Raw genomic sequence first — 15,927 nt, forward strand, 5'->3', positions numbered from 1 at the left:
AATTGTTAGATGAATGGTTCTTGTTGTCTGCATTTTATAGATGATGGAAGTGAGGTACTGATAGGTTCAGTGAGTGACCTTCCCAGAGTCACACAGTCAGTTGGTGGCAAAGGAGGCATTTGGACATGACAGCCTAACAGCAGGATGCATTCATACCTTCCCTGCCTTTGTGTCTTGGCTGCATCTGTTCCTGTGGTCACGGTAGCCTCTAATCCCCCACTGCCCCTGTTCTGCCTCTGTCCTGCACTGTGGGATTGTTATTGTAGGCCTTCTCCGTGGGAGTGATGAGAGAGATCATGGAGAGAGGTTGCTAATGTCCAGCGATTATAAGGGCTGGAAACTCCAAGGATTTGGGGCTTGATTGGGTGCATAGGACAACTGATAGGAAAGAAACAAGGAATTTGCCCAAGTTTCCAGGGAAGTTGGGTGGATGATGGTGTTATTGTTGAGACAGGAGATAGGGGAGAAAGAGTAGACCAGGGGGAACAATTCTGGATGTATCAAGTTTGAGAAGCCTGTGAAATATTCACGTGGAAAGATCCTTTGGCTATGCAGATTAGAAGTCCAGCAAGTCATGTTTATTGACCACTGACTGCATCCTGGTTACTTTAGGCAAGCTGTCTTACATGGCCTTACAGCCACCCAGTGAGGAGCGCGGGTGTTATTCCCATTTTATATCCTCAGCAACTGGGATATAAATATGGGATATATGCTCAGCAATCCTTAAGCCCATGGAGGTTTAAGGAACCTGCCTACCATCCATTCTCACCTAACCTAGCAGCCTAACTTGGCACATTTGGGGTCTGCCATTCCCTGCCTTCCTTCCCATCTTCCACTAATCATTCATAATGAAGCTAGTGCCAACCCTTTAAAGTCCAGATCATGTCCTTCTCTTGCTTCAGACCACTCTATGGCATTCTTTTCCTCTCAAAATATAGTCCACCCCTGCACTTGGCAAGGCTTTATGATATAGCTCACACCCAGCCTCAAAGCCTCCACCTCTGCCATATACCTGAATGCTCTGGCCTGGCAGAACTACATGCAGCTGTCAGAATTTACCATGTCTTTTGTCTTTGGCCTTGCTCATTCTGTATTTAAAACTTAGTTCCTACTTTCTTGAACCCTGCTTGACCTACAGACCTTCCTCATTGCCATTTTTCTCTAGAAAGCTGTCTGGACCCTCTCAGCCCTGGCTTTATGGCAGTCCTCTGCACTCCCAGACTACCTTGCCATGTTTTGGGGCCGTGCTTATTGCACTGTGTTCCTCTGATCTCACCACCTTGCTAGTGCCTGCAGAGAATGGCACTCAATGATTGCTTTAAAGGAGCTGCATGAAAGTCCAAGCTGGGATCTGAATTCAAGCCTGTAGATTTCCTAATTCGTGAGCCCTTTCTGCTCTCCCAATATGTTTTCCAGTTGGGCAGAATTCCAAGGAGGCAGGTGAGATGTGGAAGATTATTCCAGTAAGGGGGGGAAGTAAGGCTCCCCTAGAAGTCAAGCTTGAAATCACAGGTGAAGTAGTTGTGCCCTCAGAAAAGGAGAAGAGCTGCTGGCCGGGGTGCATGGAGCTGTGGCACTCACTGTGCAGAGGGCATGTGGACATCCAGGTAAGAATATTAGATGCCAGGCAGAAGAAATGTGTCCCACAGACAGCAGAAAATTATTTGAACTCTTTGATCAGGGAAATGTCATCATGAAATTCACTTTCAGAAGAGATTAATTTGGAGATGGATCAAGAAATAACTTCAAATGAAAGATAGAAGGCTTTCATAAAAAGCCATGGGAAGTAACAATACCTGCTGGTAGCTGCTTTCCTTATACAGGAGTGGAGCAGATAGCCTGATTCCATTGCTTTCTTGGGCCTCATAACCTCAGTTTTTTCATCTGGAAAATGGGAATGATGACAATGGTACCCATCTCACAGGGCTGTTAGGAGGATTCTGTGAGACAATAGATGCAGAGTATGCAGCTCAGTGCCTGGCTGGCCCCCCAAAAGTCTCTGGGGCTGAGGTTACTCTCACATGAGGAGGAGGAAGGCAGGATGCTTAGGCAGCCTGGCTCTCTCTGACTCAAAGTTCCTTCTGCACCAGCCTATGGCAAACTCAGACCAGAGAAGTGAAACTCAAGAACCCCTGGGAGAGGCTGCCAAAATGAGGGGACAAATAAACATGGCCCAAATGAAAGAACAGATCAAGACTCCAGAAAAAAAGGCTAAATGAAATGGAGATAAGCAATCTATCAGATTCATAATTCAAAACACTGCTTATAAGGGTGCTCAAGGAACTTAGTGAGGACCTCAGCAGCATAAAAAAGACCCAGTCAGAAATGAAGGATTCACTAATTGAAATAAGGAACTATTTACAGGGAAACAACAATAGAGTGGACAAAGCTGAGAGTCAAATCAATGATTTGGAACATAAGGATGCAAAAAATAACCAATCAGAACAACAAGAAGAAAAAAGAATTTAAAAAAATGAGGGCAGTATAATTGGCCTCTGGGACAAGTTCAAGAGAGCCAACATTCACCTCATAGGGGTGCCAGAGGAGAAGAGAAAGAGTAAGAAATTTGAAATCTATTTGAAAAAAGAATGAACAAAAACTTCCCTAATTTAGTGAAGGAAAGAGACCAGCAAGTCCAGGAAGCACAGAGAGTCCAAATCAAGTTGGATCCAAATATGGGGAACGGTTCCACGCGTGGGAAATGTGGCCCAGCCCCCACTAGGTAAAGCCAGTGGGGAGCGAGTTCTGGCATCCAGGACGCACGTCCATGGATAGGTTCTCCCATGGGAAATCAGGCCTGCATTGTACCTAGGCCTCTATGAGGCTTGCTCTTGCTAAAACTCCCTCACCCTGAATTGAGGCAGCAAATGTTACTGAGTATCTTTAACTTCCTAAAATCTGAGCTAGACCTCCCAAGTATGGAGTGTAACTGGTTCCACCACTTTTCCCTTTACATTTGCAAATATCCTTCTTTGATGTATTTAACAACATCCTCTCCTTTGTTGTCTGTAAAAGATAACCACCCAAAACAAACCTGTGCATAGTAAATGTTACATCCTTGATGTAATGTGCCTAGAAAAACAATAAAAGCCTGTTCAAGCGGGGATCTTGGGGCCCTCTCTCTGACTTAGAGAGTGGCCACACAGTCCCTTTTTCTCCACAGGATTTCTGTAGTCCGTATGTATTTGTCTATTGCCACCACAACACAGGATCCTGCTGGTCAGGATCCGCATCACCCGAAGAGGACCACAGCAAGACACATCATATTTAAAATGCCGAAGGTTAAAGATAAAGAGAGAATCTTACTAGCAGCAAGAGAAAAGCAGAGAGTTACTTACAAAGGAGTTCCCATGAGACTGTCAGCTCATTTCTTAAAAGAAACTTTGCAGGCAAGAAGGGGCTGGAAAGAAGTATTCAAAGTGATGAAAAGCAAGGACCTATATCCAAGATTATTCTTTCCAGCAAACCTATAATTTAGAATGGAAATGGCAGATAAACTGCTTCCCAGACAAGGTAAAGCTAAAGGAATTCATCAACACCAAGCCCTTATTAAATGAAATGTTAAAGGGACTTAAGAAAAAGAAGATCAAAATTATGAACATTAAAGTGACAACAAACTCACAACTATCAACAACTGAACCTAGAAAAATAAAAACAAAAACAAACTAAGCAAACAACCAGGACAGGAACAGAACCACAGTTATGGGGATCATTTGGAGGGTTATCAGCTGGGAGGAGGAAGGAGGAGAAAGGCAGAAACGGTGCAAGGAATAAGAAGTGTAATTGGTAGGAACAGAATAGACAGGGGGAGGTTAAGAATAGTATGCCACGTCCAGTTCCAGTATGGTCAACCATGTTGTTTGACAAGGTCCAGACATGGGGGATATGTCTTCAAGGAAGCGTATCCTGGCCTGGAGGACGTGGCATTACTTGGGATCTGTGTGTGATTTTGTTCTTTCTCTTTCTTGGAATCTGTATTTTTACTGCCTTAATCATCTGGAATCTCCTAGAAATGATCACCACTCTTAGAATTGACCAGCAGCTGACACAAACAGGATATAATCAGACCAATGCGTCTCTAGTCAACAAGTCCCTGAATGTCTAAAAGTTGTTAGAGTAACAGCCCCTCCTTTACCTTAAATAAGAATATATATATCAATTAGACAGCCATAGAAATAAGAAAAGCTGGTTAGCTATTAAGCATGTAGAAACAACTACTATGAAGCTAAAGTTTAGAGTACACAGAGAAACATTCTAGACAGAAAAGATAGATAGCTAAGTTAGATATCACAAAGGCCTTATTGCCTCTGCTCAATCTACCGTATACTTTTGCCTTATGAACAATTTCTGAAAATGTCTAATCGTCTGATTTATAACTCTCCTGGTTAAAATAATCTTTGTTCACTATAATGGAATCTATGGAAACTTTGGTCAAAACAGTCCTTGTTTAATATAATTAAATCCATGGAAACTTTCATACTTTTCCTGGTTACCTTTGTATTGATTTTTCTGCTTAACTGATCATGCTATACACTTGCAAATGTTAATCTATGCCAAAAAGGAAAACATAAAAATCCACTTGTACTTGCAATAAACGAATCAGTGCTTCACCTGCCTCTGAGCTGTGTAGTTGCCTGATCTCCACTCACCGACGCCTCATAGCACCTTCGGGACCCCCTGGACTCTGCTGCGGCTGGACCGCGGCAATAGTATAGGAAAAGCAGAAGCCAAAGAACTTACATGCATGACCCATGGACATGAGGACATGGACATAAGGTCCAGGGGTTAGTAGAGGGAAGGGGGGTGCTGGGAGAAGGGGGTGAAGGGGAAAAATGGGACAACTGTAACAGCAAAATAAAAAAAATTTAATTGGAAATAAAGAACACCTGGGAGAAGAAAACTGAGATTTATGGCCCCATGAGTGAATGCAGTGAAAGCCAAAAGTGAAATAAATGACAAAATGATTGAATACCGAGAGCTGAAACGCTAACCATTTGTGGTCACCGTGTTCTCTTGGGTGTTAACAGGATGTCTGAGGAAACTGCCCTTTTACTTTAAAATGGGTTTTGGTGGGGGGTTTTTGTAGTTGCTTGTTTTGCTTTCCACTTAAAATAAGGAGTTTTCTTTTTACAAAATCCTTTTATTCTAAATTAGGTGGTGAACAGAGGTGTCACTACCGCAGGGGCCGGAAACAGATACCACACAGGGCTCAGCTGGGTTTGAAGGCTCTGCCTGCTCTCATCAGCAGGGGAAGCTGAGACACCCCTGGCCACAGCCAGGAAAGATGTCAAATGTGCAACCTTGTGTAGTCATCACCCCCCAAAACTCCCGGGAAACTCGCAGAGCTCTCAGACAGGAAGAAGCTGACGTCAACTTATGTTTTGGGGACTTCAAGCAAAACTCTTAGAAATGATTCCTTTGCCCTTTTCTTGGTATAATAACGGATATTTCAAGGAGGAAATGGGCGACTTTGCTCCAAAGGGCTCATTTCATGAAGTAAAATGAACAAAACTCTTTAAAGAAACACTGTTGCTTTTCTTTTAAGTACATAGTAATATAATTAAACTGATTAAGTTCCCTGTGAGAGGAAAGTCCTTCCTGATGTTTAGTATGAGGGAACGGTTCTCACAACCAGGGAGGGAGCACTTAGTCAGCACCATCTGTAAATGGGTCTTCCAAACCACTTGGAGCACAGGTGGCAAACACAAGGCCCGTGGGCCGAATCCAGCCCTCCATCTGTTTCTACCCGGCGGCACTGCCGAACTCCTTGCTCCTAATTAAGGAGTAGTTACATTTATACAGTCCAAAAGTTACATTTGGGAAGGCAACCATGAGGTTGATGTAGCCCCCGGTGAAAATGAGTTTGACACCTGACTTAGAGGCTTTGGGAGAAATCAAGCAGTTTGATCTTGAAGGACTGTAGATACTCCCACCTGAAATGTTCCCATTTTCCTGTAAAGGAATTTCTTGAGCAAAAGAAGGCTTCTACACATCCTCTCTATAAAGTATCACAAATTCAAAATCAGTGATGTTTGATTTTAATAATTTTAGTTATTAATAATGTCAATGCTCTCAGCCTCGTTTTGTTCCAAATGATAGTGTAAACACGAGGCTTTTATTGACTTCAATTGTTGGGACTTGCAGTAAGAATGAACATCTGTGTGTTCCATCACTCTTTCTTCACACTTGTACCTTAGATCTTGTGCTATAATTATCTGTGTAATGTATTTCTCCCCTGCTGTCTGCTGAGCTCCCGGAGACCAAGGATTGGGTTACATTTCACCTCTTATGCTCTATCTAGCACATAGTAGTGGCTCAATACATACTTACTTACTCACTTAAGGAAGGAAGGAAGGAAGGAAGGAAGGAAGGAAGGAAGGAAGGAAGGAAGGAAGGAAAGGAGGGAGGGAGGGAGGAAGGAAGGAGGGAGGGAGGACGGAAAGGACAAATGACCACAGGCAAGATTGTCCCCAGTCACCCTACGGCTTCCCTCTTCCACCTGTCCCACCCATCCTGTCTGTTGACTCTGCCTCGGCAAGAACATTTTTACTCTGAAAACCTTCACAGCAGAGAAAACTCCCACCACGTTGCTTTAGAGGCACCCACCTATCCTTGCCTTTGTTTTTTTATTGCTGAGAGTACAGAACGCAGTGAGGCTGCCGAAGGAGGTATCTATTTCTGTCCCAAACAGAAAAGAGTGGGTGATTCCGTGGGCAGAGATAGCAATTCCTGAACATGGTGTGGTTGAATCATGCCCGGAGGTGCTCAGAATTTCCTCTGTTTTGTGGGCGGCTGGGGCAGACTTGGCCCGACTAAAGTTTCTTTGAAGCACAGTGAAATACAAGAAAGACATCGCAAGCTGCTCTTTTGGGGGTAGAACGAGCACTGAAGGGGAACGGCAAGATTCAGAGAGTTTCAGACTCCAAGGACCTGATGGACCCTAAGAGACCAGTTTCTCTAGTACATTAGGGGGACAGCTCCGGGGCATCAGGGGTCGGTTTCTGTAGTCACAGGCACATTAATTTATGCAAAGCCACAGGAGCAGTGGGCATACCCCACAGTGAAAATGAACTTCTTTGTTAATACAACACATATATCTCTGACTTTTAGAAGAATAGCAAAGAACACAGGCTGTGCAGTGAGACTGCCTGGCTCAGAGCCTAGTTGTGTGACATTGGGCCACTTACTTAACCTGTATGAGCCTCAGGTAGCCAGGTGTAAAGTGGGGATAATAAGGATTAACTAAAGTAATGCTATATTTTCACACAATATCTGAAAGATAGCCTACAGAATATGAGTAGTCACTCACATTATTATCATTACAGTTCAGAATGTTTCTTGGAACAGGTGAAAGCAAATGAGCCTGAAAGGAAAAATTGGTGTTGGTCTCAGTATTCATGCTCGGTCTGCCTAAACCAGCCATCTGTTTTCCTGTTCACACCTCGCTCATCGGCTCACCTTTCTCTGTCACTACAAGCGATCAGTGCCTACTGGAAACTAGTCAATTTTCCATGCTCTTTAGGGTAAAGAAACCAATTGCTTATGTAGAACTTCCTTTTTACCTTTAGAAACATGCTGCTTTTTCTCTTTTGGAGGAAAAAATACTCAAATTCTCCTAGTCTAACACCAGCCTATTCTTTCACTGTATCTGGAATGAGGGGTGTGGGGACACCTTGGAAGGGGAGAAAGCAGCCACAAAATTGTGTCTGACTGACCTGACCCTCTCCTTCCACTGTGGGCAGTCCTGCCGGAGGCACAGGCTTCTGATCGGCACCGTACTCCTCCCCTTCACCTTCCTTCCAGTGTAGTGACGTCCACTGGTGCCCCATGAACTGAGTGGTGGGGAGTGTAGGTGGGGCTGTCACAATGGATCCCTGGGACTCTAGGCACTGGCATGTGGTCAGCTGGGGCTGGGTCAGGGGCAAAATTTGGATGTGGGGAAATAAGCTCCTGGCCTTCGTGACTGTTACCCAGAGGTGTACTGTGGCTCTGGTGACAATCCAGTGATCCATTGTGTGAATGAAGTTTACCAGGTCCCAACGATGTGCATAGACACCAGAGGATTAAAGTGAGATGAGTAAGTAGCACTCACATGCTTTTTGTATGAGAAAAAGTATTTGTTTAAATCACTAGCCATTTGAGCCTCATTTTACTCAGCACACACAGGCACAGATGCTGAAATATGAATCATTTATTTCATTGCCCTGATAAACTCCTCAGTTTTCAGTTTGTTAGCCACAGAGCATGCTCCATGTATACAACTTTAGCAAAATCATTAGAAAACACCATCCGCCACCCCATCTCCTGATCTTCACAAGCACAAATTCAGAGACAATTAAGTCCCAGGACCATCTCCTATAAGAAGCCTTTCCTCATAACTCTCCAGGAAGCATATCACCCACCTAATATGATCATTATGACATGTGTCAATTTTTTGCCACATACTTCTATATAAAATTTGATCTTGAATCTTTCTCAGATGGTTTGCCCATTTTAGCTGCAAGTTCTGTGTGGGTAGACACAACTCATATTTCTTCTCTCACATGATGCCTTGCTACTCAAAATGAGGTCCATGCACCAACAACATGGGCCTCATGTAGGAGCCTGTCTGAACCAGAATCTCAGCTGCTCCCCCTGACATCCTGAATCAGATTCTGCTTCATCGCAATATCCACAGGTGATTTGTAAATACATTAAATTTTGGGAAGTACTTCACTAGACCACCCATTCTTAGTGAATAGAAAGAAAATCATGGAGTCATACTAAAATGGGAATCATTATTTTGTGGATTCCAATCTTAACTGCATGTTGAATTCATTGAGGAACTTTTTAAAAATTACTGTCATGTCCAATGCTCATCCCCAGAGAATATGAAGTAATTGGTCTTACTTATTCTTGGGTCGGGGATGGACAGCATTTGTTAAAGCATCCCAGGTGCACACAATGTGCATTCGGTGCTGGGACCACCACTCTAAATACTTTTCCCGGTGGAACGTGTGTTTCCTGACTGATGGCATCAAATCCCAGAGTAACCTTAAAGCAAGTCAAAATAGCCAAAAAACTACCTGCATAATCTTACAGTGGAAAATACCTAAAATCCCTAGAGACAACTACATTACTCTTTTCCCCTAAATGGATGACTTATCTGAAAGCCTGGTGGGGGGATTCAGAGATGGGTTGTTGACTCATTGGCAAACACTGTTGGCTTCCCTTGTCAGTCTTCAAGACAAGAATTGCTCAGCAGATGTTTCACCCCTGTTGTTAAGCCAAAAGCAGTTTGAGGGCAAGGACTGTCACTTTTGTCATCTCAGTAAGCCTGATGCGTAAATGGATGGATGGGTGTATGTCTTTGAGAATCTATGTAAAGAAATGCAGGGACCATTGGATGGGAATTTAAGAGGCCTAGATTCTAGTCCAGGCTTTGTCACTTTTCTTGCTTGCCTGGGTCATTGGTTTGTCTGTGGTACCCTTTACTTCTCTCTTCTCTAGGCACCAAGCCTCTTAGGTGGTCCTTGCCATTTATAGTTCCCTCACCAGGGAAAGTAACCTCCTGTGTCTCATTCTCTCTGTTCATGACAATGGGTCTTAAGATATCAAATAATGGAATCAGAGGTCTTACCTGGGGACCCTGGTTTACGAAGAGGCTTTAAACCCACGAATTATATTCAAAATTGGGTGCATATGCACATTTTTCCTAAAGAAACAGTGAATAGATCTCATCAAATTTTCTCAAGGATTTACCACTCAAAAAAGATTAAGAGCCAAAAGCGAGGTGAATTGTTGCTGTCACACTGTTTTTCCTATCGAGAAATGCAGCCTGTGTATACAGGAGTGATAGATGAGGTTCATCTTCATGTAGTGAGGTTCTCAGGGCTTTCTTTTTTTTCTTTTTGGCCCCATTGATGCCACCTGGGACAACAGCCAACCTGACCAAACCAAAACTTCCTGCAGAAATAATCAGAGAGGGTCGCCAAAGAGGAAGGCAGGATATGCGGAAGCTCTTTAAGTCTCTCCAATCTCTCCCCATACCTGCCTAGACAAAGAATTGAACAGAAGAAGAGGGTCTCAGGAAGTGTAGCGATCCCCAGTAACAGAAGGCCCCCAGGTGGGCCATAGACTGATGCCAAGGTGGCTACACATTGTCAGTCCAGATAGAAGGAATCCTAGATTTGACATCCAAAGGGATCAGAGCCCACCACTTCAGCTTTCTGCTTAGTTTGGGACATCTCTTCTCATTTTTGACAAAAGTTCATGTAGGATCTGCTTCCAGAAAAAGGGAGCCCATGCTTTTGTGGAGAGGACAGGAGTGGAGGAGCTCTTCAGTCTGAGTGTTTGGGTTCTGGAAGTTCACCAAATACAGGGTTGGGCAAAAGTTAAGTTTACCGTTGTGACTACGTGAAACAGAACTTATTCTCATATTACTATTTATTAATTATTGTGTTGCTTTCCATAAGAAAAACTGTAAACCTACTTTTGTGTCCCCCTGTACAGATAAACCCATGATTCAAATTTTACCTTTTTAGTGGCTTCCCCTCACCCAGCTTCAATCACCTTCCCTCTCAAATTTTCCTTCCTTTTATATTTGTCACTGCTGCCCAAAGTTTGGCGGGGGGAGCAGTCAGTGGGTTAAAACCAAGAATCCACACTTATATGTGATCTGGATGCTTTTGGATTTGAAAAGTATGGAAATCACACATCCCTAGTTTCATTTTCTAGAAGGGGAAGTAAAAAATAGAGGTTGGAAGACAGCTGAAGAGAACCACAATAGATGAGTGGGAAGGAGCCCAGAGTGCCACCCCATCTGCCCTCCCAGCCAGCATATGCACCCTCCATGGAACCCCTCAGAAGTGGCCAGTCAGCCCCTATTTCAACACTTCCATGGGTGAAGGGCTTATAACTTTTTGAAGCAATCAATTGAATTAAGATACTCTCTCCTTTTCTCATAGGAAATGGCCTGGGATAAAGAGAAGAGAAGCAGATTCCCACTCATGTAAGACCTCTCCTGTGAGAAATAAGGAAACGTTTTCAGGCAAAAATTCCTTGAACAAGAATCAGCAGAAGGTCTCACCAACATTAGTGGTATCTTTGCCTTGAGATGGACAGCTGCATCAATTGCGGAAGCACTGGGTCATGCTTGAGTGCAGTGGAGAGAGTTGGAAATAACCTACAGTGAGATGTCAGTTTGGGTTCTTTGATACTCAAAGGTCTCTTAACCCAAACCTCGTTTTGTATGTCTTAAGTTTGGAAACTTTTTCATCCAAAAGTACCCCAGCTTGAAAATGCCTTTTAAGCCGAGCTTATTTCTTTTTCCCTTTCCAGAATTCCTGACATAGACTGGAAGGAGGCCTCAAAATCATCTCTATCAATATTCTCATTGTAAAGAGAGAAACTGAAGAGCAGGGAGGTATAGAAATTTGTAAAAAAATCACATCCTTCACATGTCTTTTCTTTAGTTCTCCAACAATGCTTGTAAAAGAGGTGCTTTGGCCCTCTATCAGCTCCCTGCACAGTTCAATTTCCCTCTAATTCTTCTCTCCACTGACCTCAGGTGACATGTCCCACTGCCTAAAGGAACTCTATCTATTTTTAAGGTTTCTACTGATCATTGAGCAATGAGAGGAGGAAGGAAAATAACTTAAAGGGCCACTGTGTTGAGAGATAGCCTGACTCGAAGCTGACTCTAGCTATTACAAGAATGACTTCAACAAGATATTACACAGAAGTATCCAGAATACTCAAGGATTTAGCCAAAAAAGTTTAAGAATACTTCTGTTTGAGAAGAGTGGGGTCATATGGCGGGGTTGTAGAGCTCATCCACAGGTCTTTACTAGCATCTCTAACTATCTGTTAGCAAAGTCAGTTCTTTCATGCCTCAGTTTTCTCAAATCTAAATTGGACCATAGGTACAGCTGATATACAGCACTGTCTATTTAAGACACACTGTTTTAAAGAAAGTAGAAACTGTTTTATGAGGTACTCTCTATGCTTACCAAAGCCCTTTCTCACCAATGTGTATCTTCTTCTTCTTCTTTTTTTTTTTTTTTGTCTTTTTTATTTAGTGATTTGAGAGAGGGGTGGGAGGAGTGAGGGGAGGATTGATTTGTTGTTCCACTTATTTATGCATTTGTTGACTGATTCTTCTTTGTGCCCTGACCAGGGATCAAACCTGCAGACTTTGCATATTGGGAAGACACTCTAACTAACTGAACAGCCCTGCCAGGGCCCACCAAAGTATATCTTTTTTTAAAAAAATCTTTCCTCAAGTATATGTTTAATGGTTTTAGAGAGAGAAGAAAAGAGAGAGAGAAGGAGATATCAATGTGAGAGAGAAACATCGATCAGTTGCCTCCCTACATGACCGACTGGGGATAGAACCCACAACCTAGGTGTGTGTCCGGACTGGAGATTGAACCCACAACCTTTGGTGTATGGGACAATGCTCCAACCAACTGAGGCACCTGGCTGGGGCACCAAGGTATATCTTGAAGGTGAGTAACATAACAGTGGTAATAACATTTTGGGATCTAGAGAAATTGAATCATTAACTGTGAAGAGTTCAACATTTTGTGTTTTAATGACAAATGTGAAGATGGGAAATTCCAGTGTGGGCAGTAGTCTTTATAAGAAGGGATAATTAGAAATATCATCTTAACGTGTTTCTGCACCTTTTTTTTTTTGGTTTTTTATTTTTGAGTCTAAGGGATGAAGATTTGATCATAGAATTCCTAGAATGAAAGAAAGGTGATCAAGGCATAGATAAACTCTCAGAATTTCCACAATTCTGAGAACAATGCCTTCAATAATGTGCTGTGTTAGCAGGAGAATTCTCTTTTAACCACATCCCAGGACCCAGTAATATAGAGACTAAAAACACCCAAGTTTATTAATACATCCCCTGTAACCCATCACAACTTTAAATGGTGGCTTTGGAAACTTTCAGAATGAAAACCTGCCTTATGAATCAGCTAGAAATTGTGTCTGTTGACAATCTGTTTGATATTGTTGGAGACCTTTCCCCTGAGGAATAAAGACTTGTTTAGGACTGAGTTCTTCGAGAATAAAGTCTGAGATGAGATTATTTGTTACCCAACTCATCTCACTCTCTTTAACCACCAAGTCCTCACTTGTCTCTGGATTGGACTATTTCAAGAGCTTCATGAACTGCCTCTGTGCACCTAATGTCCCTCCACTGTTTGCCAGAGTCCTTTCCATAGAGTTCTGACCCTGTCTGGAGTGAACAGAACAGAAAGAGCACAAGCAAGAGGGACCTGGGTTTGAGCCTCGGCTCTGCCATTGCCTGTGTAACTTCTGAGTTTTGTGTTCTTCATCCAGCGGATTTGTGACATCTACACTGCAAAGTTGTTATGAAAATTAAAATAAGGCATATTTCTGGCACACAGAAGGTATGCTATAAGTGATAACTTTTATTGACTACCAAATGAAGTTAAAAAATTTTAACTTGTTATCCAAGATCTTGGGTCATTCATTTGACTCCATCCTACCTTTTCAGTCTTAATTCCCAATAGCCTCACCTCACTGTCCCATGCTCAGGGCCACAGCAGACCACATGCTTTCCCAATGCTCTGCTGTCTTTGCTCACAGGGTCTTCTCTGTCTGGAATCTCCACTTACAGAGAATTACTAGTCCGTCAGGGCTCTTCTTGCATGTCACCTTTGTGAAACCTCCTCTGATAGCTTCCTGTTCCCATAGATCTTCACATTCTGACTTTATTACTGTATTACTGTTGTTATATCTATGCCTTTCTCCCTTTTACTAGGTTACAAATCTCTTAAGGATAGAGCGTGTCTTGTTTATTTTTATATTTTCTATAGTGCTGAAAAGGGGACTAAGAGGTATTGAATAAATTTTTGGAGGACTGAGTGAATGAAAGAGTCCTCATAATACTTCTAATTGCCCTGCTGCCACCAAGAACATTCATATCCTTAGATAAGTCATAACTTGCTAGCAATAACATGAGCTTACTTGAAATGTGTTTCCCAGGAATAGGGCATGAATAACTGTAAAGACTTTTCTGTTCTGGCTTGGATTGACCTCCCACTTTGCAAAGACCCTGATAAGACAGAAATTACATTAGAAGCATTCCTAAAATCATGCCCACTTTAGCTCCAAAGTGAAGAAGTACTTACACCTGGGTTAGTTCACAGTCCAACATATCTTTGCCACTTCCCCAAAACAAGGAAAAGGACTCTATATGCATAATTATATTTCACTTCTTGACACATCATTTTGTGTCCTGTTTGAATTATTATATAGGGGTGGGCAAAAGTAGGTTTATAGTTGTGAGTATGTGAAACACAGAGTTTATTCTTGTATTATTATTTATTATTATTATATTATTTTCCATACAAACAAGTTTAAGCCTACTTTCACCCACCATTGTATATCTAGAAAACAAGGATATGAAATTATAGACTTTGCTACCTTATCTCTCTTTCTAGGTAAGCAAGAGAAGAAGTCATTAGAAAATTCACACTCAATTAGGAAGGGTGGTTTGAGGTAAAAGTTGGTGGTTATTTCTTTAAAAAAACAACTTTGACAAAACACATTTGAAGGATGAATGAAATACAAAATTTGCATATATAAAAATATACACATACATATAGTACACACATATACACCAACAAGAACATAAGAAAAAGAAGTGTTCTGAAAATGAGCATTCTTATATTTCCAAAATTTCTATAGAGTTGCACCTATAGTGGGCTTCCTAGGTATGATTTGAGCAGTAAAAAACAAAGTATATGTCCTTGAAGCTAAACTATTCTGAGATCTCAAATTATCCCAATATTTCATATATAAGCTACTGACATTGCAGGCACATTTATGTGGTTTTAGAGCAATTTCTAAAAGATTTTTAGTATTATTTTAACAGCTGGTGAATGCTGCGGGAAACTAAATCCATTGAGAAATAAAAGAAAATTTCTTTTAAAATATCAGGCCCCTTGATTCATCCCTGAATTAACTGTCAAAGACTTTGAGTGACAGGAGAGTCCACCATTCCTAGCTCTTACATAGATCAGGGGTAACTGAGGCATGAAATGGGGCCCTAGAGGGTCACAGATAAGAAATAGAGCCCAGGATTCAAACCCCTTTACTGCCCCTTCTATTTGGTGCCCTCTGTGATTCTGTGGTTGGGAAGTTATAACATCCATTAGCCTCTCCGTGCTCCTGAGGGCACCCGTGACCCCTTACCTATTACGCAGTCAGTTACCATGATGAATGTGAAGAACCTCCACATCAGCAAGCTTCGCTCCATCTTCCTGGCACCTGGGATAGACTGCCTACTTAGCGACAGTGAAGAGAAGATCTTTCTCTGCAAAATTCTGAGTTTCCTGTCAGCCTCTTGTTAGCATTGTGCTGGGAAGATGGGAAACAAAGGGATCAGTCCATTAGGGTTGTCATCCTTGCTGGTCCATCCAGTCTCTATGGCAGTCAGGAGTTGCGCTTTATAAGTGTTAGGCTGATTTGTTCAGCCAGGAAATCGTGTCTGACAGTCTCTTCTCTAGTCTCAGATAGGAAGTGGTTTTAACCAGGTGTTTTTCAAGTTCAGTTGCTGGGAGGTGTGGGCTGAAGTTGGTGAGAAGGACTGGACTTTGTTGATGAGTCTTCTTCAGCTTCACCCAGAACAGGAAAGGGAGATTCCCCTGCCTGTTAAAGGAGGGTGAGCAAGCACTTCTTGGCAGTGGTCTCATCTAGCACTTCATAAATTGACGTCACCAAGAAACTGAGGTCTTCCCCCAGACTTGCACCTCCAAGAGAAGTTAGCAGGGACCACACAAGATGGTGGAGCATAGCCATCCCAAGAGTGTGGAAGAGGATCCTTGGCCATAGACGGCAACTTCCTAAAGCTGTCTGACCACTGATCCCTTTAAAAGTCCTGGTGTCAGGATGAGTCTCTGATATTCA

The 15,927-nt window shown here is 42.4% G+C and overlaps 1 protein-coding gene across 5 annotated transcripts in view; it reads right to left on the reverse strand.

Annotated features, from left to right (window-relative positions):
• IL2RA (interleukin 2 receptor subunit alpha) overlaps positions 1 to 15,543 on the reverse strand; it is a 68,438-nt gene extending 52,895 nt beyond the window's left edge. Inside the window, exon 1 of one of the 5 annotated variants that reach the window (XM_045186618.2) lies at positions 15,214 to 15,543. In XM_045186618.2, coding sequence (XP_045042553.1) covers positions 15,214 to 15,277 — 64 coding nt within the window. In that variant the 5' untranslated portion in view covers positions 15,278 to 15,543. The remainder of the gene's footprint in view (positions 1 to 15,213) is intronic. The other 4 variants (XM_045186610.2, XM_045186606.3, XM_045186626.3 and 1 more) reach the window with 4 other exon arrangements.
• Positions 15,544 to 15,927: the final 384 nt, after the last annotated feature.

The sequence above is a fragment of the Desmodus rotundus genome, chromosome 4, assembly GCF_022682495.2.
Source record: "Desmodus rotundus isolate HL8 chromosome 4, HLdesRot8A.1, whole genome shotgun sequence".
Lineage (NCBI taxonomy): Eukaryota > Metazoa > Chordata > Mammalia > Chiroptera > Phyllostomidae > Desmodus > Desmodus rotundus.